General features: G+C 54.2%; 7 protein-coding genes across 7 annotated transcripts; 6 read left to right on the forward strand and 1 right to left on the reverse strand.

Moving 5' to 3' along the window:
• Nucleotides 1-959: 959 nt before the first annotated feature.
• PpBr36_05502 (uncharacterized protein) lies at nt 960-2100 on the forward strand (the record flags this gene model as incomplete). Its single annotated transcript, XM_029892658.1, has 2 exons — nt 960-1614; nt 1673-2100. 2 exons carry the CDS (start codon nt 960-962, stop codon nt 2098-2100), a joined length of 1083 nt encoding a protein of 360 aa, XP_029750082.1.
• Nucleotides 2101-2250: 150 nt separating this feature from the next.
• PpBr36_05503 (uncharacterized protein) lies at nt 2251-3390 on the reverse strand (the record flags this gene model as incomplete). The annotated part of the gene is made up of 1 exon (XM_029892659.1): nt 2251-3390. The coding sequence occupies one exon, from the start codon at nt 3388-3390 to the stop codon at nt 2251-2253; it is 1140 nt and encodes a 379-aa protein (XP_029750083.1).
• Nucleotides 3391-4072: 682 nt separating this feature from the next.
• PpBr36_05504 (uncharacterized protein) lies at nt 4073-6499 on the forward strand (the record flags this gene model as incomplete). The annotated part of the gene is made up of 1 exon (XM_029892660.1): nt 4073-6499. One exon carries the CDS (start codon nt 4073-4075, stop codon nt 6497-6499), a length of 2427 nt encoding a protein of 808 aa, XP_029750084.1.
• Nucleotides 6500-7496: 997 nt separating this feature from the next.
• PpBr36_05506 (uncharacterized protein) lies at nt 7497-7844 on the forward strand (the record flags this gene model as incomplete). The annotated part of the gene is made up of 1 exon (XM_029892661.1): nt 7497-7844. The coding sequence occupies one exon, from the start codon at nt 7497-7499 to the stop codon at nt 7842-7844; it is 348 nt and encodes a 115-aa protein (XP_029750085.1).
• A 3108-nt stretch (nt 7845-10952) lies between these two features.
• Nucleotides 10953-13979, forward strand: PpBr36_05507 (uncharacterized protein; the record flags this gene model as incomplete). The annotated part of the gene is made up of 1 exon (XM_029892662.1): nt 10953-13979. One exon carries the CDS (start codon nt 10953-10955, stop codon nt 13977-13979), a length of 3027 nt encoding a protein of 1008 aa, XP_029750086.1.
• Nucleotides 13980-14693: 714 nt separating this feature from the next.
• PpBr36_05508 (uncharacterized protein) lies at nt 14694-15653 on the forward strand (the record flags this gene model as incomplete). The annotated part of the gene is made up of 2 exons (XM_029892663.1): nt 14694-15405; nt 15487-15653. 2 exons carry the CDS (start codon nt 14694-14696, stop codon nt 15651-15653), a joined length of 879 nt encoding a protein of 292 aa, XP_029750078.1.
• A 4543-nt stretch (nt 15654-20196) lies between these two features.
• Nucleotides 20197-21639, forward strand: PpBr36_05509 (uncharacterized protein; the record flags this gene model as incomplete). The annotated part of the gene is made up of 1 exon (XM_029892664.1): nt 20197-21639. One exon carries the CDS (start codon nt 20197-20199, stop codon nt 21637-21639), a length of 1443 nt encoding a protein of 480 aa, XP_029750079.1.
• Nucleotides 21640-21786: the final 147 nt, after the last annotated feature.

Genomic DNA, 21786 nt, shown 5'->3' on the forward strand with positions numbered 1-21786 from the left:
TTGCACTTGATTTCTTTGTCATGAAATTATACCACATACCACGCCTGCTGCTGGCGCTGAAGCATGCACTGTCACTAAATTTCCTTGTCTGCTATCGAGTACCCTCTGCTGCGGTTTTTATTCCATTTAAGCCACTATCTTATCTTTTGTTACGTGGGAGTTACAGTATTCTCTTTCATGACAGTCCAAAAGCGTCGCCGCTGATCAGGTTTACTGAGCTTTGGATCGCATTAGTGATCTTGTCATCTGTTGAGCTTTCTTTTGTTGGTCCATATATTGTTTGACAATGGCTTTGACATTTGCGGATGCGGCGACATCGTTTGTGGGATGCGCGGAAAATCTAGGTTTACGTGCAAAATGGAAATCGGGAAAACAGATATCTACGGAGGCTTCAGCTCTTTTACTGCGAGGGTTGTTGATGTAGACAACGCCTTCAGTGGAGCGTAAATAGGCATAACAATACATACTGTTACCTAAGTTTCGATGAGCTTTGTAGTCCATTGCTAATACGTTTATTATGAATACCTACATAGTCGTCAACGTCATGCTCTGTCGCTTTACCCCGTGCGAATCATTCTGCTCTGGAACCAGCTGATTCGCATCTAGAACTAGGCCTTGATTGGAAATCTTCGGGTCATCTTTGTCTTGGATAGTCGGACATAGACCACCCTTTGCATACGATCCCCAAGATCACTGCCCAGTACCCGAGATGTTTCCAATTAACGACCGCCATTGGTGCAATATTACCCCTGCGGACAGCTGGACGGGTACTGGTCCCTAGCGCACCAGCTGAGGAAGGTGAAAGCCCTTCAGCTTTGAACCAAGATGCTGCATCTATTAATAGAAATCCTACAAGCAAGTATATGATGATATATGGATATATAGCCTGGAAAGTAGCCACCAAAAGAAAAAAAGCCAAGTCCAGCCAACCAGCCACAACCGACAACACGAAACTCGCAATGCTTCTCCAAACCATCACGACACTAGCGCTCCTGGCAGGCCTCGCCGCCTCGCAGCAGACCTGCGCCCTCTCGACCACGGGCCAGCAGGGCCTCTGCCTTTCCACGTCCAGCTGCAGGAGCTCGGGCGGCACCTCGACGCCCAACCTCTGCCCGGGCACGCCGGCCGACGTCCAGTGCTGCACCTACGGCACCTGCACCGTCCCTGCCCAGGCGAACCTCACGGGCCTGTGCGTGCCGTCCGCCTCGTGCACCGACGGCACCGTCACCAGGGGCCGCTGCCCCGGCGACGCGGGCATCACCTGCTGCACGTGGCGGTCGTGCAGCGCACCCGGCGGCGTTCCCGGGTCGTGCGTGCCGGCCGAGGGCTGTGCGGCGGGCGGCACGACGACGAGCGGGTTGTGTCCGGGCCCAAAGGGGGTTAAATGTTGTGATTATGGCAGGTGCAAAGCGGACGGGAGGGATGGGTTCTGTCAGCGCCGCGGCACGTGTGGTGGGACGGCCGTGGCGGGTGGCGGGTGTGCTACCGCTCTGGGGGTCGAGTGTTGTGTGAGTGCGGGCGGCGGAGGCGGCGGTGAGGAGTGCGGCCCGCCCAAGCTGAACCAGGCCTCGTTGGATCTGGTCAAGGAGTTTGAGGGATGGTTTCCTGATATTTGTAAGACCTCCACCAAACGTCGCCTGCATCTGGCAGATTCTGACCAGGACAAAAACAGATCTCGACCCGGTCGGCCTCCCCACTGTCGGATACGGCCACCTATGCAGCAACCCAAGCTGCTCCGAGGTCCCCTACCCGATCCCTCTGTCCGTGGCCGACGGGGAGGCGCTGCTGCAGTCGGACCTCGGCATCGCGCGCCGCTGCCTCTCGGAGGACCTGGTCGACTCGGTGGTGCTGAACCCGAACCAGTACGGGGCGCTGGTCAGCTGGGTGTTCAACATGGGTTGCGGGGCGCAAAAGTCGTCGACGCTGACGGCGAGGCTCAACGCCGGCGAGGACAAGAGCGTCGTTGTGGGCGAGGAGCTGCCGAGGTGGGTTTACGCCGGCGGCCAGGTGCTCAATGGTCTGGTCAGGAGGAGGAGGGCAGAGGTTGTGCTGTTTGACACGCCGGCTGAGGGTGTTGCTCATCCGCCGAGACCGTGCTAGTGGTGATGAGACGGGATTGTAGTATGGCTTATGGAGGATTGGCTAGGGACAGCGATGGTACAAACTCATTTCATTAGGACAAAAACTTTCTGGCGCATCATGATACTGTACAAGTTCCGTAGGGTCATGAACCACATGACCTCGCCCGGTCTACCCCAGCAACGGCGTCTCCTCGTTAGGTTGCCCATTACCGGCCCGTTCCTCCGTTGCGTCCATGACGGCGCCGTGTGCCACATACTCGCGAGAAATCCATGCAGCACACAGTCCAGCGCCCGGTCCTAGCAGCACAGACGCCAAAACAGCCACTCCTGCAGACTTCCAGCCGCCCTCGACCATGATCCAGTACAACGCCGTCACGGCGATGAACAGCGAGTCGATCTGGATAAAACCCAGACACGACCTTGTCATCTCCTTGCGGTCGTCGGCCTTGAACAAGCTGACGACGAGCCAGACGTGCGCAACGACGGAAAACAAGACGGCGGGCAGATAGACGCCAGAGATGGACGCGCGGCTTTGCTCTACCCTGAACGGGGGCGCAAACTTGTCCGCGTTGGCCCGGATCAAGACCCAGCGGACAAACTGACGAACGATGGCGACGTAGACAGGGAAGAAGAGCCAGACGAAAACGGCGACCGACGAGCGGATGAACAGCATGGCCAAGGACGGAACAAGGAAGCCCAGCAGGACGGCGACGGGGACGGCGATTGCCTCGACGCCGAGGGCGAGGTTCCGACTGTCGGCTGCCAACCGATCCTCGCCGCTCCTCTCGACAGCCTCAAGACCCTTGGCACGCCTCACAAACGCCGGGACGATGACCAGACCCCAGACGAGCTGTCCACCGGCCAGGTTGAACATAAGCCAAGGGCCAGTGGGATTGGCAATGAGAGTGGCGCTGGCGTTGCACAACCGGGCGGCCTCAAGGGTCGTCACGGTGAGGAGAGCGCCGATGAATGCAAGAATCTCGGACAGAATGGCGGCGGCCCGGAAGGACGACACGGCGTACTGGAAGAAGGACACGAGGTAGCAGACCGGGGCGCCAAGTAGAGGAATGTGGCTGAGCCAGGGCACCTTGGCGCGGGCGTGGCATTGGCTGTACAGCAGGCCTGGGTTCACATCTTCCAGCGAGAGGGTGATGATGGTGGCGATGTAGCCGGCAGTCAGTAGGACTGGAATGGCCAGGAGCTGCGGGTAGCTGAATCGATGTACGACAAGCTTGGGGATAGGCCTGTCGGAGGTCCGGGGTGAGCCTGGTCGGCTGTTGCGAGGCTCAGGCTCCTGATTGTCTGCCATTTTGCTTTTGCCGTACTTTTATTTCGACAACGAGACCAGGCCGTACAGTATATCCGGGACTCTGATGCCTTTGCCGTTGTTGAAGTTGAACATCAAAAGCAGGTTGAATCGAACGTCGTTGCCGAGAAGACAAGCAGATAAACGTGAGTTCTGTGCTGTAGCGCTGGTTGTTCCACGGGCGACACCTGAAATGATAGCACGTGACACGTGTCTGTGCGCTGTACTTAGCGCTGAATTGAATTCATGCAGGATGCGTTCGTTGATCCCCCGCAATCACGTCAGCATCAATACCGAGCCGCTGGATTTGTCGAGCCTCATTCAGCAAACGAGTTCACATGCAGGCTTGAAGCCACAAAGCGACTACCCTGAGGCCTCCAAACTCGTCATTTGTCGGGTCGTGTGTTTGTTTCGATATGGATTCGCTTGCTTGGTATTTCGTCGTGGAGTCCATCTATCCGCCCTACCGATCCAGCATGCCCTCCAACTCTCCGACGCCCTATAGCACTACAGTCGGAGGCCTCTAGTCCACCACGTTTCTTTTTAGCATTTCGACAAGTGACAATTTACAATGCCCGCATCGACGTGATTCTTTACGTTTTCACAATCTAGCCATCTCAAAACCATCAACAACAGCCTGTGACCATCAAAATAATACATCACTCATCGCTAATGACAAGCAATCATGTGGCTCATCAACACCAAAACCCTCCAACTGGAGCAGTTTGACGATCCAAATACAGTCCCCAGGTATGCCATCCTCTCACATACCTGGGAAAATGACGAGGTCTCATTTCAGGATATACAAAATATCCACCGTGCCAAGCAAAAAAAGGGATTCTCAAAAATAAGGGGGATCTGCGCCTTGGCCAAGGAGGCTCATATCGACTTTGCTTGGGTCGATACCTGTTGCATCGACAAGACCGACAGCGTCGAGCTGGGAGAGGCCATCAACTCCATGTATCGCTGGTATGCACAAGCTGCTGCCTGCCTAGTTTACCTCAGTGATTTACCAGCTACTACGACAGACTCTGCTTTGGCCGCTGAGCAGTTGCATGCCTGCAAATGGTTTACCCGAGGTTGGACCCTTCAAGAACTGATCGCTCCAAAAATTGTCATCTTTTACAACAGAGACTGGCGGCTTGTCGGAACGAAAAACCAGGATTTTGCTTCTGCAATCGCAGGCTTCACAAACATCGCCAAAGATGTCTTGCTGCACAAAAAAGACCCTTCAGAATATACCGTTGCCCAACGTATGTCTTGGGCATCCGGCAGAAAGACGAAGCGCCCCGAGGACAGGGCATATTCTTTGATGGGGCTCTTCGACATTAGCATGCCTCCGGTTTACGGTGAACAGGACAAGGCTTTCCAGCGCCTCCAGGAGGAGGTCATCAGAACAAACCCCGACATGTCAATCCTGGCCTGGCATCCTGTATCGCCTTGCTCTCCACGTCTCCGATTGTTTGCTTCATCTCCAGACGAGTTTCAACCTCAAAACTGTCCAACGCGTCTTCGATGGGGACACACCACCGTCACAAACATGGGCTTGAAAGTTCACAAGGCATCACTCCTCTGTGTGCAAGTTCCTACCGACCCTAGATTGGTGAAAGCTTTAAAGGCCGAACAATCTCGGGACCGTTCAAGCCAAGCACCTGACGCCATAATGCCCTTGCCATTCCGACAGGATGTGCCGGAGAGCGATCATACTGTTCTGTATGCACTGGTTGTCGGAAATTTCCCCGACGGAAATACGTGTGCAATCTTTTTGCGCAAGACGGGGCCTGGATTCTTTCAGCGCGAAACAGCCCTGCCCTTGGCAACCATCCCCAAGAATTTCAGACATCCCACGTCTAATCTACGATTTCCTTGGGATGCCCCAGACAAGGTAGTCATTTACACGACTCCCCAACATCACAGCATCCAGCATGTCCGTCGTGCCATACACTTTCCTCTCTCTGTCGACTTTCGTTGCAAGTTTTCCCTCAAGGGAGAACAAGCCGAGATACAGCCCAATAGAACCGACTGGGACCCCAACACTCGCGTCTTGTTTCGTCCAGAAGATGCCGACAGTCTGCATGTGGTCCCATTCGAGGTTTACATAGGCGGTGAGACGGTGAAGATTGTAGGGCTAGTCAACTGGTACGTTCCGCCGCGCATTGATCTTGTATCTAGGGATAAGCACCCGGACATATTCAACTACCTGCTTAGCATCCCGGGAGACCAGCGAAGGAGGTGGATTGACCTATCAACGTTTATTGGATCATCACGACTGCGCCCGATGGCGGCAGATATTGTCGTCATGGTACGTGGGACACGGCACCGCATCCATGTGTCTTTGAAGCTCGGGAGCTCAGAGCCCAAGATGTATACCGCTGGCTTTGTGGTCACGAACCTTCCTGACTGGGATCAGGGGGATGATCCTGCCGTAGAAACAGGGGATGAGAGTCTTGACGAAATGGAGGACGATCGGAACCAAGAAGCGCTAGATGATTGGGATGCGGGCAGCGATTCAGATGAACAAGCTCCGATCATAAGACCAAGGCGACCCTTTGTCCAACCAAAACGCAAATCCCACCCAGCAGCAACAGAGCTCTGGGATGCAGACAGACGAGATGCGCCACGTCTTGACGCTCCCAGTACGCCGTATCTGTACGATGGCCACCCTCTAAGCTCCCAACCTAGCTTCCCACCCAGACACTCAACAACTGCGACGCCATTCGTAATCGAAAGAAGCCAAAGCGTGACGCTTCCAGCTGTTCCTGAGTCCCCGCCTAGACATATGGCAGCGGTGCCTTCTAGGATCGAGATGAGCGAAGATGCACCGCCTCCGAGTGATCCGAGAAGGCGATCGTTGTGTGTCGCAAGTCGATCAATGCTACGGACAAATATTCAAGAGACGCGAGAATCCAGAAAGAAATCCTTGCGCGAAAAGTCCAGCTATCTCCGTGGACTGGAGAAGAAGCGCTATCTGAAGCAAGTTCGGGCTCGACAGGAAGCGGGATCTGCGCGGGTGTCACCTCAAGTTATTGCTGCGCCGCCCAGGGCGGTTAACCTGGACAGGCCTTCTTCGTCCGGCAGATACAGCCTCGAGCCCTCAGCAGATGGACATTGAGTTGGGGATTTTTCTCTGGACAGATACGGGCAACTGCAGATGCGGAATTCGATCATTTTGAGACCACCGAGGCAGTAATATGCATTTTCTTCGCTTTGGCGTGTCCAACAGTGAGACAAACGGGTGATAATTGGCTTGTTTAATGAGAGCAAATTTCGAGTGACTAACCAGAACCTTATACTATCGTGCTGCCATCAGAGCTCACCAACCAAACGCGTCAACCTCCAGCTCAAAAAAGTCTCGTTGTGCCTCCTACCCAGGCGCACCACCGCTCCCCACGGGTCCACACAACGACGCCAAGCCTCGCCCAGCCGGCCCGAACCTCCTTCTAACAACGCCTCCGCGTCCACCCGCCCACCGAGCCGCACCACCTTGTCGGCAACGCCATCCAGAACTGCCCCGATATCTTTGAGTATGGGTGCTCCTTGCGCCTCTCGAGCGCTCCAGAGCGCTCCAGACAAACTTGATCTTAGGATGCGTCCCGGCCCAGCCTAGTCCAGTGACGCCTATGCCGCTGCCGATGAGGACGACAGCACGGCCCGGGTTGGCGTCCCGCGGTAGGGCCGTCGAGAAGCGCGGGAGGGTTTGTGCCCTCGCGCAAAGACTCGTACCACCGCTGCGCTTCCTGATGTAGAGCGAGACGCCGCCGTTTGGCAAAGACGTCGGGACGGCAGAGACAACCGCTGAGCCCAAGCGCCCTTGCCCTTGACGTCGTTGGAGCTCGATACGTCTTCTTGATCGAACTGGCCGGACTGGGCTGAGCATCGTGAGCGACCGCAGAAGCGCCGTGGGGATGACGGAAAAGGGATGGCTCTCACAGGCCGCAGCGGCTGCAACGTCGGAAAGTAGACGTAGGCGTGCCGTCCAGGCGTCGGCGTCAACCTCACACCCTGGACGTCGACGCGCAGCACGCGCACCATACGGTCGAAAAACCACACGGCGCTCACCGTCTATATCCAGGGCCTGTAAATCACCTGTATAGCCCATCTATAACAAGATGGTACCAGCGACCGACGATCAAAAAGACGGCCAGAACGATGTGGAGCAAAAACACCTCGTACGAAGCGCGGCGCAACCACAGCACGCCCTGGAACAAAAGCGCCACGAGGCAAAGCATGGCAACAATGCTCCATACCCAATAGGCCGTATGCACGTCGGTGTAATACTTCCCCAGCCCGACGTAGGCGGTCAGCATGGTGACGGAGTGAACGACGGCGTGGGCGACGCAGAGGCGGGCGACCCAGCGGTGGAGCAGCAAAGAGGCGAAAAAGGCCAGGCAGTTAACCATAGCAAAATATTGTTCGTTAAAGGGAGCAGGATAGAAGATATGTGGCCGGTGCAGTAACCGACCAAATACAGGATCTCGCCCGACTTGCTGTCGCTCCAGAAGCGGGCGAACTCAAAGTCGTGGTACGTGATGGCGCCTAGGACAATATTGAGGCTGGTAAACCTAGTCCTTGTCCCGCCGGAACGCCCTACTCGGACGCTCGGTGATCCTCGCCAGGACGACGCCATAAGTCAACCCCGACTCGATGGCGGGGTCTCCCGTGACCTGAGAGGCCCAGTACCACTCGAGCTTGGAGGCTGTGGCGTCGTCGGCCGGGCACCTGGTCGAGAGGCAGTAGGCGAGCGTGCTCAAGTCAAGAGGAGATGCGGCCCATGGTGGTTGCTTGTTGATGGATAATTGGATACAATGGTGCCACACAATTCCGGGTGAGGTTCCAGAGGGATATTAAATTATGCATGATTCTGTTTGATCTCATCTCAGTCTCGAGAGGGCTGCTATTGGATCGTTACCACGTACAAGCATAGTCCGGCAGATGGCAGAATCGAGCTAGACCAATCCGAGTACAACATGCTCAAACTAACTCATGCCAGCCGCGCCCCTATCTGACCTACAAAATGGTGTGTGGTCCCCTGCAAATCTAGACCTTTACCGACAGATGATCCAATGTTCGAACAGCCAGTTCGTCTGCCAGAGCTGAAGCTATCACCTTGGCGACTTGGCCTAGAGATCCAACAACCAACTGTACCGTCAACCACCAGAATCACACATCATACCGGTCGGATTCGTGCTTCACAGGCCTGTAGACAAAGTGTTCGAAGCGAGCTTCCGTCGCAGTCCCGTTCAGGTCCGAGCACGCCATGCCCACAAACGCCCCCGTGAAGCTTCCATGAGCCTGGTGCCCGCCGCACTCGTCGCTTACGATGGAAGCGTCCAGCACCGGGCCGACCTTTTTCAGATCCTTGCCTTGGTTCTCGTCGACCATGGCATACCAGAACTGCAGCTCGCGGCCCCTGACGGTGACGGCGAGCCTCACGTTGCCCTCGTTGGGGATCTGCACCGGCTGCTTGAGCAGATCTGGCCGCAGTCCGCCGACGGGGTGCGACGCCTCCGACGCCATTATCAGCAGCTCCCGCTGCCCGTCGCTGTGCGCCGTGACGGTCAGGTAGAAGAAGTTGTAGCGGCAGTAGTACGCAGTCAGGCCGGCAAACATGCGCTCGTCGGAGGGGCTAAAGTCTACAACGGTCTCGGCGTCGTAGGAAAAGTGCGTCTGGCGCCGGGCCAGCAGCGCCTGCTCGAACCACGAGCCTATCGATTCCCGCCCGATCAGAGCCAGCTTGTGGTCCTGGATCTTGATGATACGCTCGGGCTCGGGCGTGCGCAACCACTGGAAGTCCGAGTTCAGCTGCTCCAGCGACCCTTCAAAGGTGTAGCGCTGCTCGGCCCAGTAGTCGGTGTCGTCGCGCTCGCCCGGCAGCTCGACGTAGAGGGACGGAACCGGGCCGTTCTTGACGTACAGCCAGTCGTCGTCGGCCCAATACGCCTCCTGAATGGCGGTCTCGCGACCGAGCACGCAGCGACGCAGTTGGGTCGTCGGCCGGCCCGTCAGGTGAACCAGGAACGTCTTGCCGTCGGGGGTGTCGACAATGTCGCCGTGGCCAGCGCGCTGCAGGGCGGTCAGAGGGTGGTCCTTGGACGTGACGACGTACTTGTCCGGATGGTCCTCGTACGGGCCCCAGACGTCGCGAGACCGGGCCAGGGTGCAGGCGTGGTCGTAACCGGTGCCTCCCTCGGCCGTCAGGAGGTAGTACCAGCCGTTGCGCTTGTACATGTGCGGGGCCTCGGTCAGCTCGAGCGCGGTTCCCTGGTAGATGTTCTTTCTGGGACCGACCAGCTTCCCTGCCTCGGCATCAAACTCTTGTAAAGCGATGCCGGCGAAGAGGAGAGGGCGGCGTCGATGGTCCCACATCATGTTGACGAACCACTTCTTGCCGGTGTCGGGGTCGTGGAAGAGGCTGGGGTCAAAGCCGGACGAGTTGGCATAGACGGGATCGCTCCAAGGGCCCATGACGTCGTCGGCCCAGACGATGTAGTTGTGGGCGTCCTTGAAGCTGCCGTCCTTGCGCTTGACGTCGGTGTAAACGAGCCAGAACCGGTTGCCGTCGTGGGTGAGGCACGGGGCCCAGACGCCGCAGCTGTCCGGGTCACCACGCATGTCGAGCTGCGAAGCCCGGTTCAGTGGCCGCGTCGCAAGCTTCCAGTTGGCTAGATCGGTCGAGTGGTGGATCTGTACTCCAGGGTACCACTCAAAGGTGGACGTGGCGATGTAGTAGTCATTGCCGACGCGTAGGATGGACGGATCGGGGTTGAAGCCGGGGAGAATGGGATTGCGGACTCGAGGCATCTTGCTCGGTCCTGGCAGTTGCTGGACTGGATGTTTTTTTTTTTTTTTTTTTTTTTTTTTTTTTTCTGATCGAGGAACTGATCCAGGCCTGCGAGCAGGATTGGGGTGGGTATACGTTTGTGATTACAGAGCAGACTCGGGGAATCTAGCCCGAACAAACCCCACATGTCGTGTTGGTGCCCGCATCCCCGCTCCGTTCATCCAATTTAGCCGGAAGCGCATACAGGGCCAAGCCTGACGTCCGATGCGATGGGTTCATTGCTGCGAGGGCAAAGATTTGTAGATTTGAAGCGCATCTCTACAGAAAATAGCCGAAACGTGACGAGATGGAGACGCGCCAAGTAATGAATGCCGACAGTTGAAGGATCCTTGACAGCGAATTTATTTTGCATCAAGATCAGCGACAGTTGCTTGCAGACCAGCAGGACTGAGACTTGACGTGAAGCTCGGATTGTCGGCATTAAATGAATGCCATCGTGTCTGTCTCCTCGAGAGTCTAGGAAAATCACATGAACCCAACCCACGTGCGCACGCGCTCGGTTACCCCACCACGCCAACCTGTTCACGTCAAAGAACGCGTCTGGGCACTGAAGCATCACCACCCACCCACATTCTTTGTCTCACCGCTGACGGTCAGCCATTGTTGCCTAATCTTGTCGATCTCGTCTGCGCTTCCTTTTGCTTAGATGTATTTGAGTTCACCTGTCAATTACTTGCCACTTTTCTTCTGTTCATCTCCCATTTCCTACTAATGCATCACAACAATGCCTTCTGGCTTTCCCTTCGCATACGTGTGTAACCTCCTGCAGCGGTGCGAGGACAACGCTAAACAATGCGGCCCGAAGACGAACCATCAATTCATCAAGGAATGGCTCGCAAGTCACAAGAGGCGAATAACCGCTGACCATGTCGATCTTTCCGCCCTCATTTCTACACTTTTGCCCACAAAACGCCCAGATCGAGTCTATTCTATACAGATCAAGAGACTCACCAGCATCGTCGCACGTGCTCATCACCTTGGACGCACTCGCGTCCTGCAACTCGAAGCCTGGCAGCAACCAGGTAGCGGAAAGGACTTTGCAGAGTGTGTACGGGATGTACTCAGCGATACGCCCAACACCTGCACTGCACCACTGATCACCGTCGAAGAAGTCGACGAGATACTCCATTGCATAGCTGCTCGGTCTCGCTTTAGCTCACCAAAAGTACAATCATATCTACCCACTTCCGGTAGGACTGACGAGTGTCATGTTCGGTTGCAGCAGCTTTACAACCGCCTGGAACCCAACCAGGCCAAATGGCTTACTCGCTTGGTCCTCAAAGACTGGTCACCCGTAGATCTGAACCCAACTCACATCCTCAAGGGCCTCGATCCGCTGCTCCCCGTGCTTCTCAAGATTTACGACGATGTACCTACCGCCGTCAGTCGCCTCACGCAGCAACGTGGCGCGCGGGGAGTCACGACGTATGACGACAGCACCGGCACGGCGATTGCAAGTCTGGCAGCTCGCTTCAAGCCGACGCTTGGCGTCAAAGTGGCAAGACAAGACTGGATCAAGGGCCGCAGCATCAAGCATTGCATGCAGATGGGCCGTGGACGCATGAGCGTCGAAAAGAAGATGGACGGCGAATACTGTCAGGTCCACATCGATCTCTCCAAAGGCCCCAACTGCATACAGATATTCTCCAAGAGCGGCAAGGACAGCACAATCGACCGTGTCAACTTGCATCCTGCCATCAGGGCGTCTCTGCAGATCGGGGGGACAAAACCTTGCCGTATCAAAACAGGATGCATTCTTGAAGGAGAGCTTGTAGTGTACAGCGAAAAGGAGGGCACGATTCTTCCGTTTGAGAAGATCAGAAAGCACGTTTCCCGGGCTGGAACCTACTTTCATAGGTCCGACGATGACTCGCAGGCCCATCCCTGGGAGCGACTTATGATTGTCTACTACGACGTGTTGATGATAGATGACGAGTCCCTGCTGGGGGTGCGGCACTCCGACAGGTTCAAGAGACTCGAGCAACTAATCTCCTGCAGTCCTGGCGTGGCTGCTATTGTCCAGCGCCAAGTCATCGACTTTGATCAAAGCAGCCATGCAGCCTCGGATCTACGACGCGTCTTTGCTCAGTGCATCACATCACACGAAGAGGGCCTGGTCCTCAAGGCTGACGACCCTTATTTTGACTTTGGCGACATGCGCAAGATGTACTACTGCTGCGCCATCAAGCTCAAGAAGGAGTACGTCGGCAACTTTGGCGACGTTGGCGACTTTGCCATCGTTGGGGCCAGATACGACCCCGTCAAGGCCAAGGACTACGACATGCCCAACCTCAGATGGACGCATTTTTACGTCGGCTGCTTGACCAACAAAGACAAGGTGCAGCAGATGGAAGAGCATCCACGCTTTGTCGTAGTCAACGTCGTGGAGCTCAACAAGACGCAGATGGAGTATTTTGCAAAATACGTCAGCCCTGACTACGCCTCGATAGAGGATGCTCCAGATTCAGCACCGCTTCTACACTTTGAGCGCGGAATCGACAACGGGAAGCGCCCATCCATCGCCTTTCCTCAGCCGCCTGTTTTTGACCTCCGTTGCTTCTCCTTTACCCGGGACGCCAACGTCGGAAAGCATTACACGATGCGGTTCCCAATGGTCAGCAAAATTCACTGTGATCGCACCTGGCGCGAAGCCGTCACTCTGGATGAGCTGCAGAAGATGGCCAAGAGGGAGTTGGATTCTGCTCAACCCGACGATAGTCAAGAGCTCCAAGAGTGGATCGCTAGGCTGGAGAATGCAGATCCAGGTAGGGCCATAGGTATCAGCCAGGAGTCGGGGATGACACGTCAGACGACATCACAGGAGAGCCTTGGCTCGGATTTGTGTGCATTGGATGCTCTGGCTGCACGGGTCAGTCCTCGACCTGTTCCGACCGGCGACTCTTCCAAGCAGACGCCTGGACGTGCGGCGACGGCTTGCAAGCTTGGCACACCACCCGTCATCGACCTGACTATGTCACCTCCAAAGAAGGCTGTGCTAAAGCGCAGGAGTACGGTACCAGATACCCGCTCCTCCAAGACCCGTCGCCTGGAACAGATCGACTTGAATCTCTGCAGCGATACGGCTGCGACATCTCACAGGGCTGCCGAGGACGTCATCAGCTGTTCCGAGGATGCCAATGTTGAGGCAGATCCAAAAGTGCACGCCGGTGATTCGGTCATCTTGTCGTCGTTTTCAGCTGACGGCGACGCCGGGCTGCCAAGTGCACCGGGCCAAGATGGACAGGGGACCAGCAAGGCCGGGAAATGTAAATATCACGGCAAAGACTGTGCATTCAAGGGCTGGGTGTTCCTCCTATCCCCCTGCGTGGCCGGATTCCCCTGGGTGACAGACGACCTCCTAGGCGGACACGGCGTGCACAAGTTCGAGACGGACGTGGCAGCATGGAATGGATTCCTGGAAGCAGAAGACATGGCCATCGCGGCCGCGCGAGACAGACAAGAACGCCCGAGGCTCACCAAAAAGATGATCATCGTCGACGGGCGGCGCAGGGAGGCTACCCAAGACTTTCTGATGAAGATTGAGATGCGGCGCGAGGAGCGGCGGGAAAGGTACGGCAGGGCGGGCCTTGCCGAGGTCTTTGACTGGCGGGTCCTCGAGGTGGTCATGGACCGGGAGCGGTTGACTGCGAGTGGGAAAGGGGAGCGGAGGGGATCGCGACTGGACAAGGAGAGGTGCGAATACGAGTTTAGGGACAAGATCTGGAGGAAGCATTACGTGGGGCTTGTTTGAATTGCATAGGGACTGGTTTTTGCATTGCGTGGTGGGTGTTTTTATGTTGATGTAGAAGACGAGAATATGGATTATTAAAAGCCTTTACAAGGGTCCGACATTTGATCAAAGCTTGGGACCCTTGTCCACCGAGTTTTTTTTTTTTTTTTTTCTTCCAAGGCCAAAAGGTACATGTCATTCCAGCACATACTGATAAGCATATTTCTTGCTTGAAAATGTTTAGTTTGGCGAGAAATATACAATCCCGCCGAGTAATCTGTTCAAGTACATGAGTTACAAAAGCCCCGGACCCATATATAGCAACGTCGGGCTCGCCGTTGCAGTGTTTATCCCGGCATTGAGACTCTGAATAACGATCACTGTTGAAGTGACACTCAAAATAAAAATTCGGCTTGTGTTCCTACTCAGTTGTGCGCATTGTCCAAGGCATGTTCTAATTATAGAACCCCAAGGGTCCTATGCGCCGGCGACCACACACACTACATGAGACGGTAGGTGTCTACTGTTCTAGCAGAACCTTTGAAGAGTTGTCTGTTTATAAAAAGAAGCAGGTTTTTCTCTGCTTGCGCCGTTTTCATTCGTCGGGGCACCTGTTGTATAATCCAACGTCGACAATCCCGCCTGGGCTTTGCATTTTTTTTTATTTCTTTTTATATAAATACATACATATATATATAAAACAGACCGCAGGCCAAAAAAAGAGGCGCTGCAAAGATGAAATTCCCGTCACTGATCGCCATCTTTGCCGGGCTGGCAGGGGGCGTCGTAGCCGACGGCGGCCACCCACGACGCGGCCTCGAATCTGCAACATGGACAGCGCCGGAAATTGTCGTACCTCACCGCGAGACGCTTGTAGCAGGAGGCGACCACCCGCCGGCGAAAGAGGTGCTGATGCGCACGTCGTCCTGGAACGTGCGGTTGCTTCCAACGCCGTCGTCGCCGGTGGCGTCGGACACGGAGTGGTGCGACGGATTGGACGACAAGGGATTGCCCGAAGCGTCCGACAACAAGGGAGAAGCAGCGCTGCCCGGATCGCCGTCGGGGTTGTCGGCCGAGCCGCCGAACCCCCCGGCCGGCGTCGACCCGCACAAGCTGCAGGTCTGGGTCCGGATCGACACGGAACTGTGGCGCGATGAGGAGCTCGAAAACCCCATGGGCTTGCAGCACAGCGCCCTCAAGGCGCTCACGCAGGGCATGGGCGGCAGGCACGCCGACGTGGTCATCGGGAACAGGGATAAATGGTGGTGGGAATACGGCATGGCGTTCGATGATGGGGACTGGAAAAGTCGGGACAGCGCCGAGGGCCACCCTGTGATAGTCTACGCCATCGATTTGAGCGGGAAATCCACATCGAGGTGGGAGTTCAAGGGCGTGATTGAGAGCCCGAGGATAAAGTGGCCTAATTCTCCCATCTTGACCAAGATAGGTAAGGGCTCTTCTTTTTTTTTTCTCCCCATCACGACGCTGCGTTTGTTTATGCCACTAACACCATTCTTGCCAATGACAGCCGCTTCAGTGGGAGCGGGGACGTATTCCACCAAGGATTGGAACTGCCGTACATGGAGCGATAGGTTTGTAGAGAAGCTTAGACCTTTGATGATGCCGCAGCAGGGGCAATCAAGTAAAAGGCATCCCAAAACCCGCCGCGGGGGCCCACGGGCGCCCGTGGGCTAAAATTTTTCAAAAGCCCACGGCCCGCAGCTTATTTGCACGCCGTGGGGCATGTAGCTTTACATATATTTTAGGTTAATAAATACAAATCCCACAGTAAAAAAAAAAAAAAAAAAAACCACGGGCTCGTGGGCTTTTGGCCCGCGGGCCCTTCAATTAAGCTTTTCGGGCCCCCGTGGGTGGGTTTTGGAATGCCTTAATCAAGTTGACGGTTGCCATTTTCCGCTGTGCAATCACAAAGAGTGGGAGTTGCTGAGTTGTTAAAATCCCTTGAGTAAAACAAGATAGACTATAAAATTTACAAATTCTCTGTTGACAAGGCACCAGCATGACACAAAAGCTATTTTTGCCGAGAATATCAACCCAAGCGATAGACAGAAAGGCATGGGCAAAGAGTGCGCCAATTGTGAGACCGGGCAGTCACAAGACCAGCTGGTTACCACGACGTTGAAAAGACGGTTTCTCCCTATTTCATGTGAATATATATATATATACAAATTAAATCCGTTGCCAGAATCACCATCATGCTGTCCGGCTGGCGATTTCACAGGCTTTTGCCTCGTCTTCGTTTTCTTTGATTTAACGTTGGGCTCCACATCTCCGACCCCCCTAAAGTCCGGCCCCTAAAAATATCTACTCAGCCACGTCAACCCTTTGTTTTATTTTATAAATATCTAGACGAATTTTTCACTTTAGAACTTGCATTTTGAAGATTCTTGCTCCAAACTTTCCAATGAAACAGTACACTGAAAATCAGCTTCTTGCTGCCATTTCTGACATAAGAAATGGCAAATCAGTTCACAAAACCTCGCAAAAATGGGGTATTCCTCGGAGTACCCTTCACGATCGTTTAAAGGGGGCCCAGTCAATTCAACAAGCGAAAAGATTTTGTCAAAGGCTTTCACAGGAGCAGGAGACCTATTTGGCAGATTGGGTACTTGCGCAGGCCGCGTTAGGCCTTCCGCCAACGCATCAAGAACTACGCTATTTTGCGGAACGAATTCTTCAGGCCGCCGGAGAAAGAAAAAGCCTTGGGAAACATTGGGTTAGCCGTTTTATAGCCCGATATCCAATTTTGAAAACCCAAAGGCCCCGGCGAATAGAAAATGCCCGGGTTAATGGGGCTACAACCGAGGTAATTAAATCTTGGTGGTCCTATTTGAAAAATCCCGTTATCGATACTATAAAACCGGCCAACCGTTGGAATATGGACGAAACAGGTATAATGGAAGGCAAAGGATCTAATGGCCTGGTGTTAGGGCGTAATAAAATCCGGCCATTACAGCGAAAAGAGCCTGGAACGCGGGGTTGGACGAGCATAATCGAATGTGTATCAGCTACGGGGGCTGTTATACCTCCCCTCGTTATATTTAAGGGGAAAAACGTACAGCAACAATGGTTTCCAGCTGATTTAAGTCCTTTCGATACCTGGCAATTTCATGCAACAGAAAACGGGTGGACAAATAATGAAACAGGTATCGAATGGTTAAAAAAGGTGTTTATTCCAAATACCCAACCTTTAACTCCTGAAAAGCGTTTATTAGTTCTCGACGGCCACGGATCACACGTCAGCGACGAGTTTATGCTTGTTTGCCTCCAAAATAATATTCAGCTTTTATATTTACCTCCTCATTCGTCGCACGTTCTTCAACCGTTGGATTTATCGGTTTTTGGGCCGTTAAAGGAAGCTTATCGACGTCACCTGGGATTTGTAAACCAGTTTTGCTGTTCAACGGTTGTTGGGAAACGAAACTTTCTACTTTGCTATCGAAAAGCCAGATCAAAAGCATTTATAGCAAAAACCATTCAATCTGGTTGGCGTACGACGGGGTTATGGCCGGTGAACTTGGCAAAACCACTTTTAAACCCGTTTTTATTAGAAAATAGCAACGCCAACGTCGAAAAAGGTAGAAATAACGGCTTCCAAAGGGATAAAACACCGGAAAGCCCAAACCAAAAAATTAACGACCAATCTTTACTTATTTGGAAAACCCCTAAAACGACCCGAGATATTCGACTTCAACTACAGGAAATTTCCCGGTCCGAAAAAAGTAACGCCACTTCACGGCTTTTGTTTGCAAAAGTCCAAAAAAGCTTCGAAACCAAGGATATCTTATTGGCTGAAGCTCAGCAAAAAATCAGTTTGTTAAAAGCAAAATTGGAGGCGGTACGGCCGGTCAAAAGGAAAAGGGTAATTCCGGATCCCAACGAGCTTTTGGTCAGCAAAAAAAACGTTTATGAAGCACAGGAAAATAATAGGGACTGTTTAGAGGATTTGAACGATGGAGAAGAGGTTAGCGAACCGGGAGAGCCTGACAATGATTGTATTATTGTGCGTTGATAGGTTTACATTTAAATCGGTTTATAAAAGGGGTATTTCGTCGTTACATTTTTCAAGGGGGCCGGACTTTAGGGGGGTCGGAGATGTGGAGCCCAACGTTACTCGATTCATGCCAAACAGCATAATATGCGCCTGGGTTGTAGTTTTCAGCCCATGTCTCCATCTCGTTCTGTTGCTACGCGCTTGCTGCATAAACGTAGAGACTGAAAGGGCAATAAGGTGTACCGTGTATGTAACGCACATCATGGCTGTGTGGGTTTGAACGTTCTTGAACCTACTTTTTAGTTGTTTCTTGTCGGGGGTAGTGGTTGACGAGATTTGTAGTAGGGACGGCTGACTGGGAACTTGTGACAAACTCTAGCAACGAGGCTCAAGTAGGGAAGAGGGTTTGAAATAGCTTCGTCGGCTAAAGCCTCGTAAGTAGTCACATTCTTGAGATCACAAAGGATAATCATTCGTATTGATTCTATCCCTAGCAGCAGATTAAAGCACGCTTTATATATATAATTGTTGTGATTTGCTTCATATATAAACTTTATGCTTGTTTATCCAAAGTAATATAGATTTTTATAAATAGTATATTGTAGGACCAGCCGAGAATTCCCTCCCCTGCACTTTTGTATGCGCGGGCCCGGATAGCAACGCTTACGAGGCACACAGTGTTGGAACTTGGAAGATAGTGCCAAGGAGAGCATTTGACTCTTGCGAGTATGATGATTTTATTTTCCGGTCAAGAAAATTGCAAATCCTTTTAGGCAGGGATCCATACGGACAGCCCAGATTTCACAAGTATGTATCCCCAGGTTTGTTGTAAACCACACTAAATCTCATCGGTTGCGGATTGCCGAAAGCAAAGCTCGGCTGTAAACTGGGCACACAGCACGACTGCTTATCGGGCGATGATGCTCGGTTTACGTTACGCCTGGGCTGGACAAGCCGAGATCCATCTTGGCTCTCTAACAGGATGTGTCGCAGTGGGCCGTGTATACAGTTTTCCTCGGGGAATAGAACAATGACGCCATGGAACGCATATCCTTGGCTTCGGGGAGAAAGACATGTGTTTGTGGACCATGCAAGCTCGGAAGTGTCCCCAGAACAGGTCGGTCTGTAGGAATAGTCTTGCGATCCACGGACCCTTGGGCCTTGGTGAATGAGAACAGAGCCCATATCCATATCTCGGATGTCGGCATTGGCAAGATAGCCTTGTGGACTTGGCAAGGACGGGAAGCTGGGCGGAATGGGGTTGGTTGGCCCTGAGCAACGTCAAGGGCTTACAGGGTTGCCTGGCGGCCGAGTCGAATACACAAACAGCAGGATGCCCGGCTGGGACGGCTTGCGTGGCCCCACACACGGCGGACCGGGGTGGAACCCCCGAATACGTCGACTGTCGACTGGACAGACGGTCTCCTCGACAGTGCCTGCCGAGCAAGCTGGCCCGCTTTTGCGGTTGTCCAGGCCCCACCCGAGTCCCGGATTGCACGTACAGCACCTGTCCAAAGATTAACGCAACGATCCCCGACTCCCAACAAAAGTTGCCATTTTCAAAAACAAAAACTATGACTTTTCCAAGTTGGGAAATACACATTGGGTAAAATATTAAAATCACAATATTAGATTTTGGAAAACAAAAGGCATTCCCTGTAACCCGCTATAATAGACTTTTTTTTCGGTTTTTATTCGTTGATATTCATGTCCGTAATTGCAATTTTAATTAAAGTTTTACACTATTACCATATACAATATAAAACCTTTCAAATTTTATCCATCCACGATTTTTTATCTGTCGACATTTTGGATTTACTTTGACATTCATGCTTGAAAATTTTAGAGTTTCGGCGCCATCTTGGGATCGTTGCGTTCGTTTTTCGAACAGGGGCTGTACCGGACCACTGGGTCAAAATAACTAGGCGCGTAAAGACTGGCCCGCTTCCTCGGGTGGACGAACCATGGCTCACAAGGTGTCATATAAGCTTGGCTGTGTCATAGAAGAACAACAATGGACATTGTGATGTTCACTTTTCTGGGCCGGTTTGCCTCAGTTTTGCTGGGCATCCCTATAAAGGACGCAGGAGCCATGCCATTCTGCCGTGGTTCCCCCCCTGTATAATTATAATCTAGGCTTGAACAATCACTTGACTGCATCTCAGCTGTTCCGTCAGTTGTAACACCCGTTTCTCATACTATTCTCGAAAACGGCCGTTCAAGATGGGACTTCTCCAAAGCATCACGGTGGCCCAGAGCCTTGTCGGCATGGCCATGGCCGCCGCTGTGCACGCTGGTGGGGCCGGGACGAAGGGATACGCGCCCTCGACCAATCTCAAGCTCCCATACGACCTCGGAGACGCGTCGGCCATGGTCAGCGTGGCCATGAAGAGGCCCTCGGTGGTGCTGGACGACCTGCCCTCGCTCGCCGACGTGAGATGCGCCGACGGCAGCGTCGTCATGACCTTTGACGACGCCGACGGACTCCAAGCCGTCAAGCACAGCTGGCCCAGCTCGGGCGACTTTTTGGTAGTCATGAGCGAGAGCGCCGGCACCTGCAGCGGCGACAAGGAGCGCGGCTTCTTCCTGCTCGGCGAGCTCAGGCACGACGAGGAGAAGCTCACCGTCACGGCCGCGGCAGAGAAGCGGCGGCCCAGGGACGAGATCCAGGACGCCATCATCGACTTCAGCCGCAGGACAAAGACCATCAAGCGAAGCCCAGAGGACGCGCCCACGACCGTCACGGAGCCGACCGCCGACGAGAGCCGGTCGGAGCCGCTGCCGGTGGCCAGCGAGACCTTCGACGTGGACCTGTCAAACACCACGCTCGCCGACAGGCAGGGCCTGTACCTGCACGCCGAGCGCGCCCTGTTCACCAGCACGCTGCAGCTGGACGGCCATTTGCACTACAACCTAGAAGAGCTGGAGCTCGACGAGTTCACCATGCGGGTCGAGGTCGACTACGATCTGGACCTCAACGTCACGGCCAACATCGACGGCCGTCTCGGGCTGGACGTCATTGGCTACAGTCCACTGTCGGCGTCCATCTCCGCCGTCACCATCCCGGGGATCATCGACATCGGCCCCATCGCCAGCTTCTCCATCGGGGTCGAGCTGGCGGCCCAAGGCCCCGTCAACACCACGGCCGGATACCGCTCGACCGTCGAGGGCGCCGTCGCCACCTTGAACCTGCTGGACGAGGACGGCAGCACGGCCTCGGGCTGGTCGCCGGAGACGTCGGGATCGGCCAACGTCTCGACGCAGGTGGCGCTGCAGATCAACCCGTTCGCCGAGCTGTCGGTGGGGTTCGGCGTCGACGTGTTCGAGGGCACGCTAGAGCTGACCGCCGGCATCTCGGCGCGCCCGACGCTGGTCAACGCCTTCGTGATCGGGTCCGACTTTTCGCTCGGCGGCGAGACCGGCGTCGAGCTGACCGGGCCCGCGTGCCCCGGCGCCGACGAGGTCGGGGGTTGCTGCCACAACGCCGCCTGGTACGAGAGCCGCTTCTGGTTCGAGGTGAACGCGGACCTCACGCAGTTTTACCGCGTGCCGCTGTACAAGCTTGATCTGCCCATCTACGTCGGCGAGTGCTGGGCGTTTGGGGACGCGGACAATGCGACGGCGCCCGTGCAGCAGAAGCCAAAGTGCAACAAGAAGAAGAGGTAGTCTTCTTTGGCCGCAAGCGACGGTTCAGGGAAAATAAGAAAACATGGAAGAGAAAACTACTTTTTTGTAATCTAGTCTAGGGACCATAAAAGGAACTCTTCCCAAGAAGAGGGTTTTTGTCTCGTATAAATTGTAGTGACTTTTTTT

This window comes from Pyricularia pennisetigena, chromosome 6, assembly GCF_004337985.1.
Source record: "Pyricularia pennisetigena strain Br36 chromosome 6, whole genome shotgun sequence".
Lineage (NCBI taxonomy): Eukaryota > Fungi > Ascomycota > Sordariomycetes > Magnaporthales > Pyriculariaceae > Pyricularia > Pyricularia pennisetigena.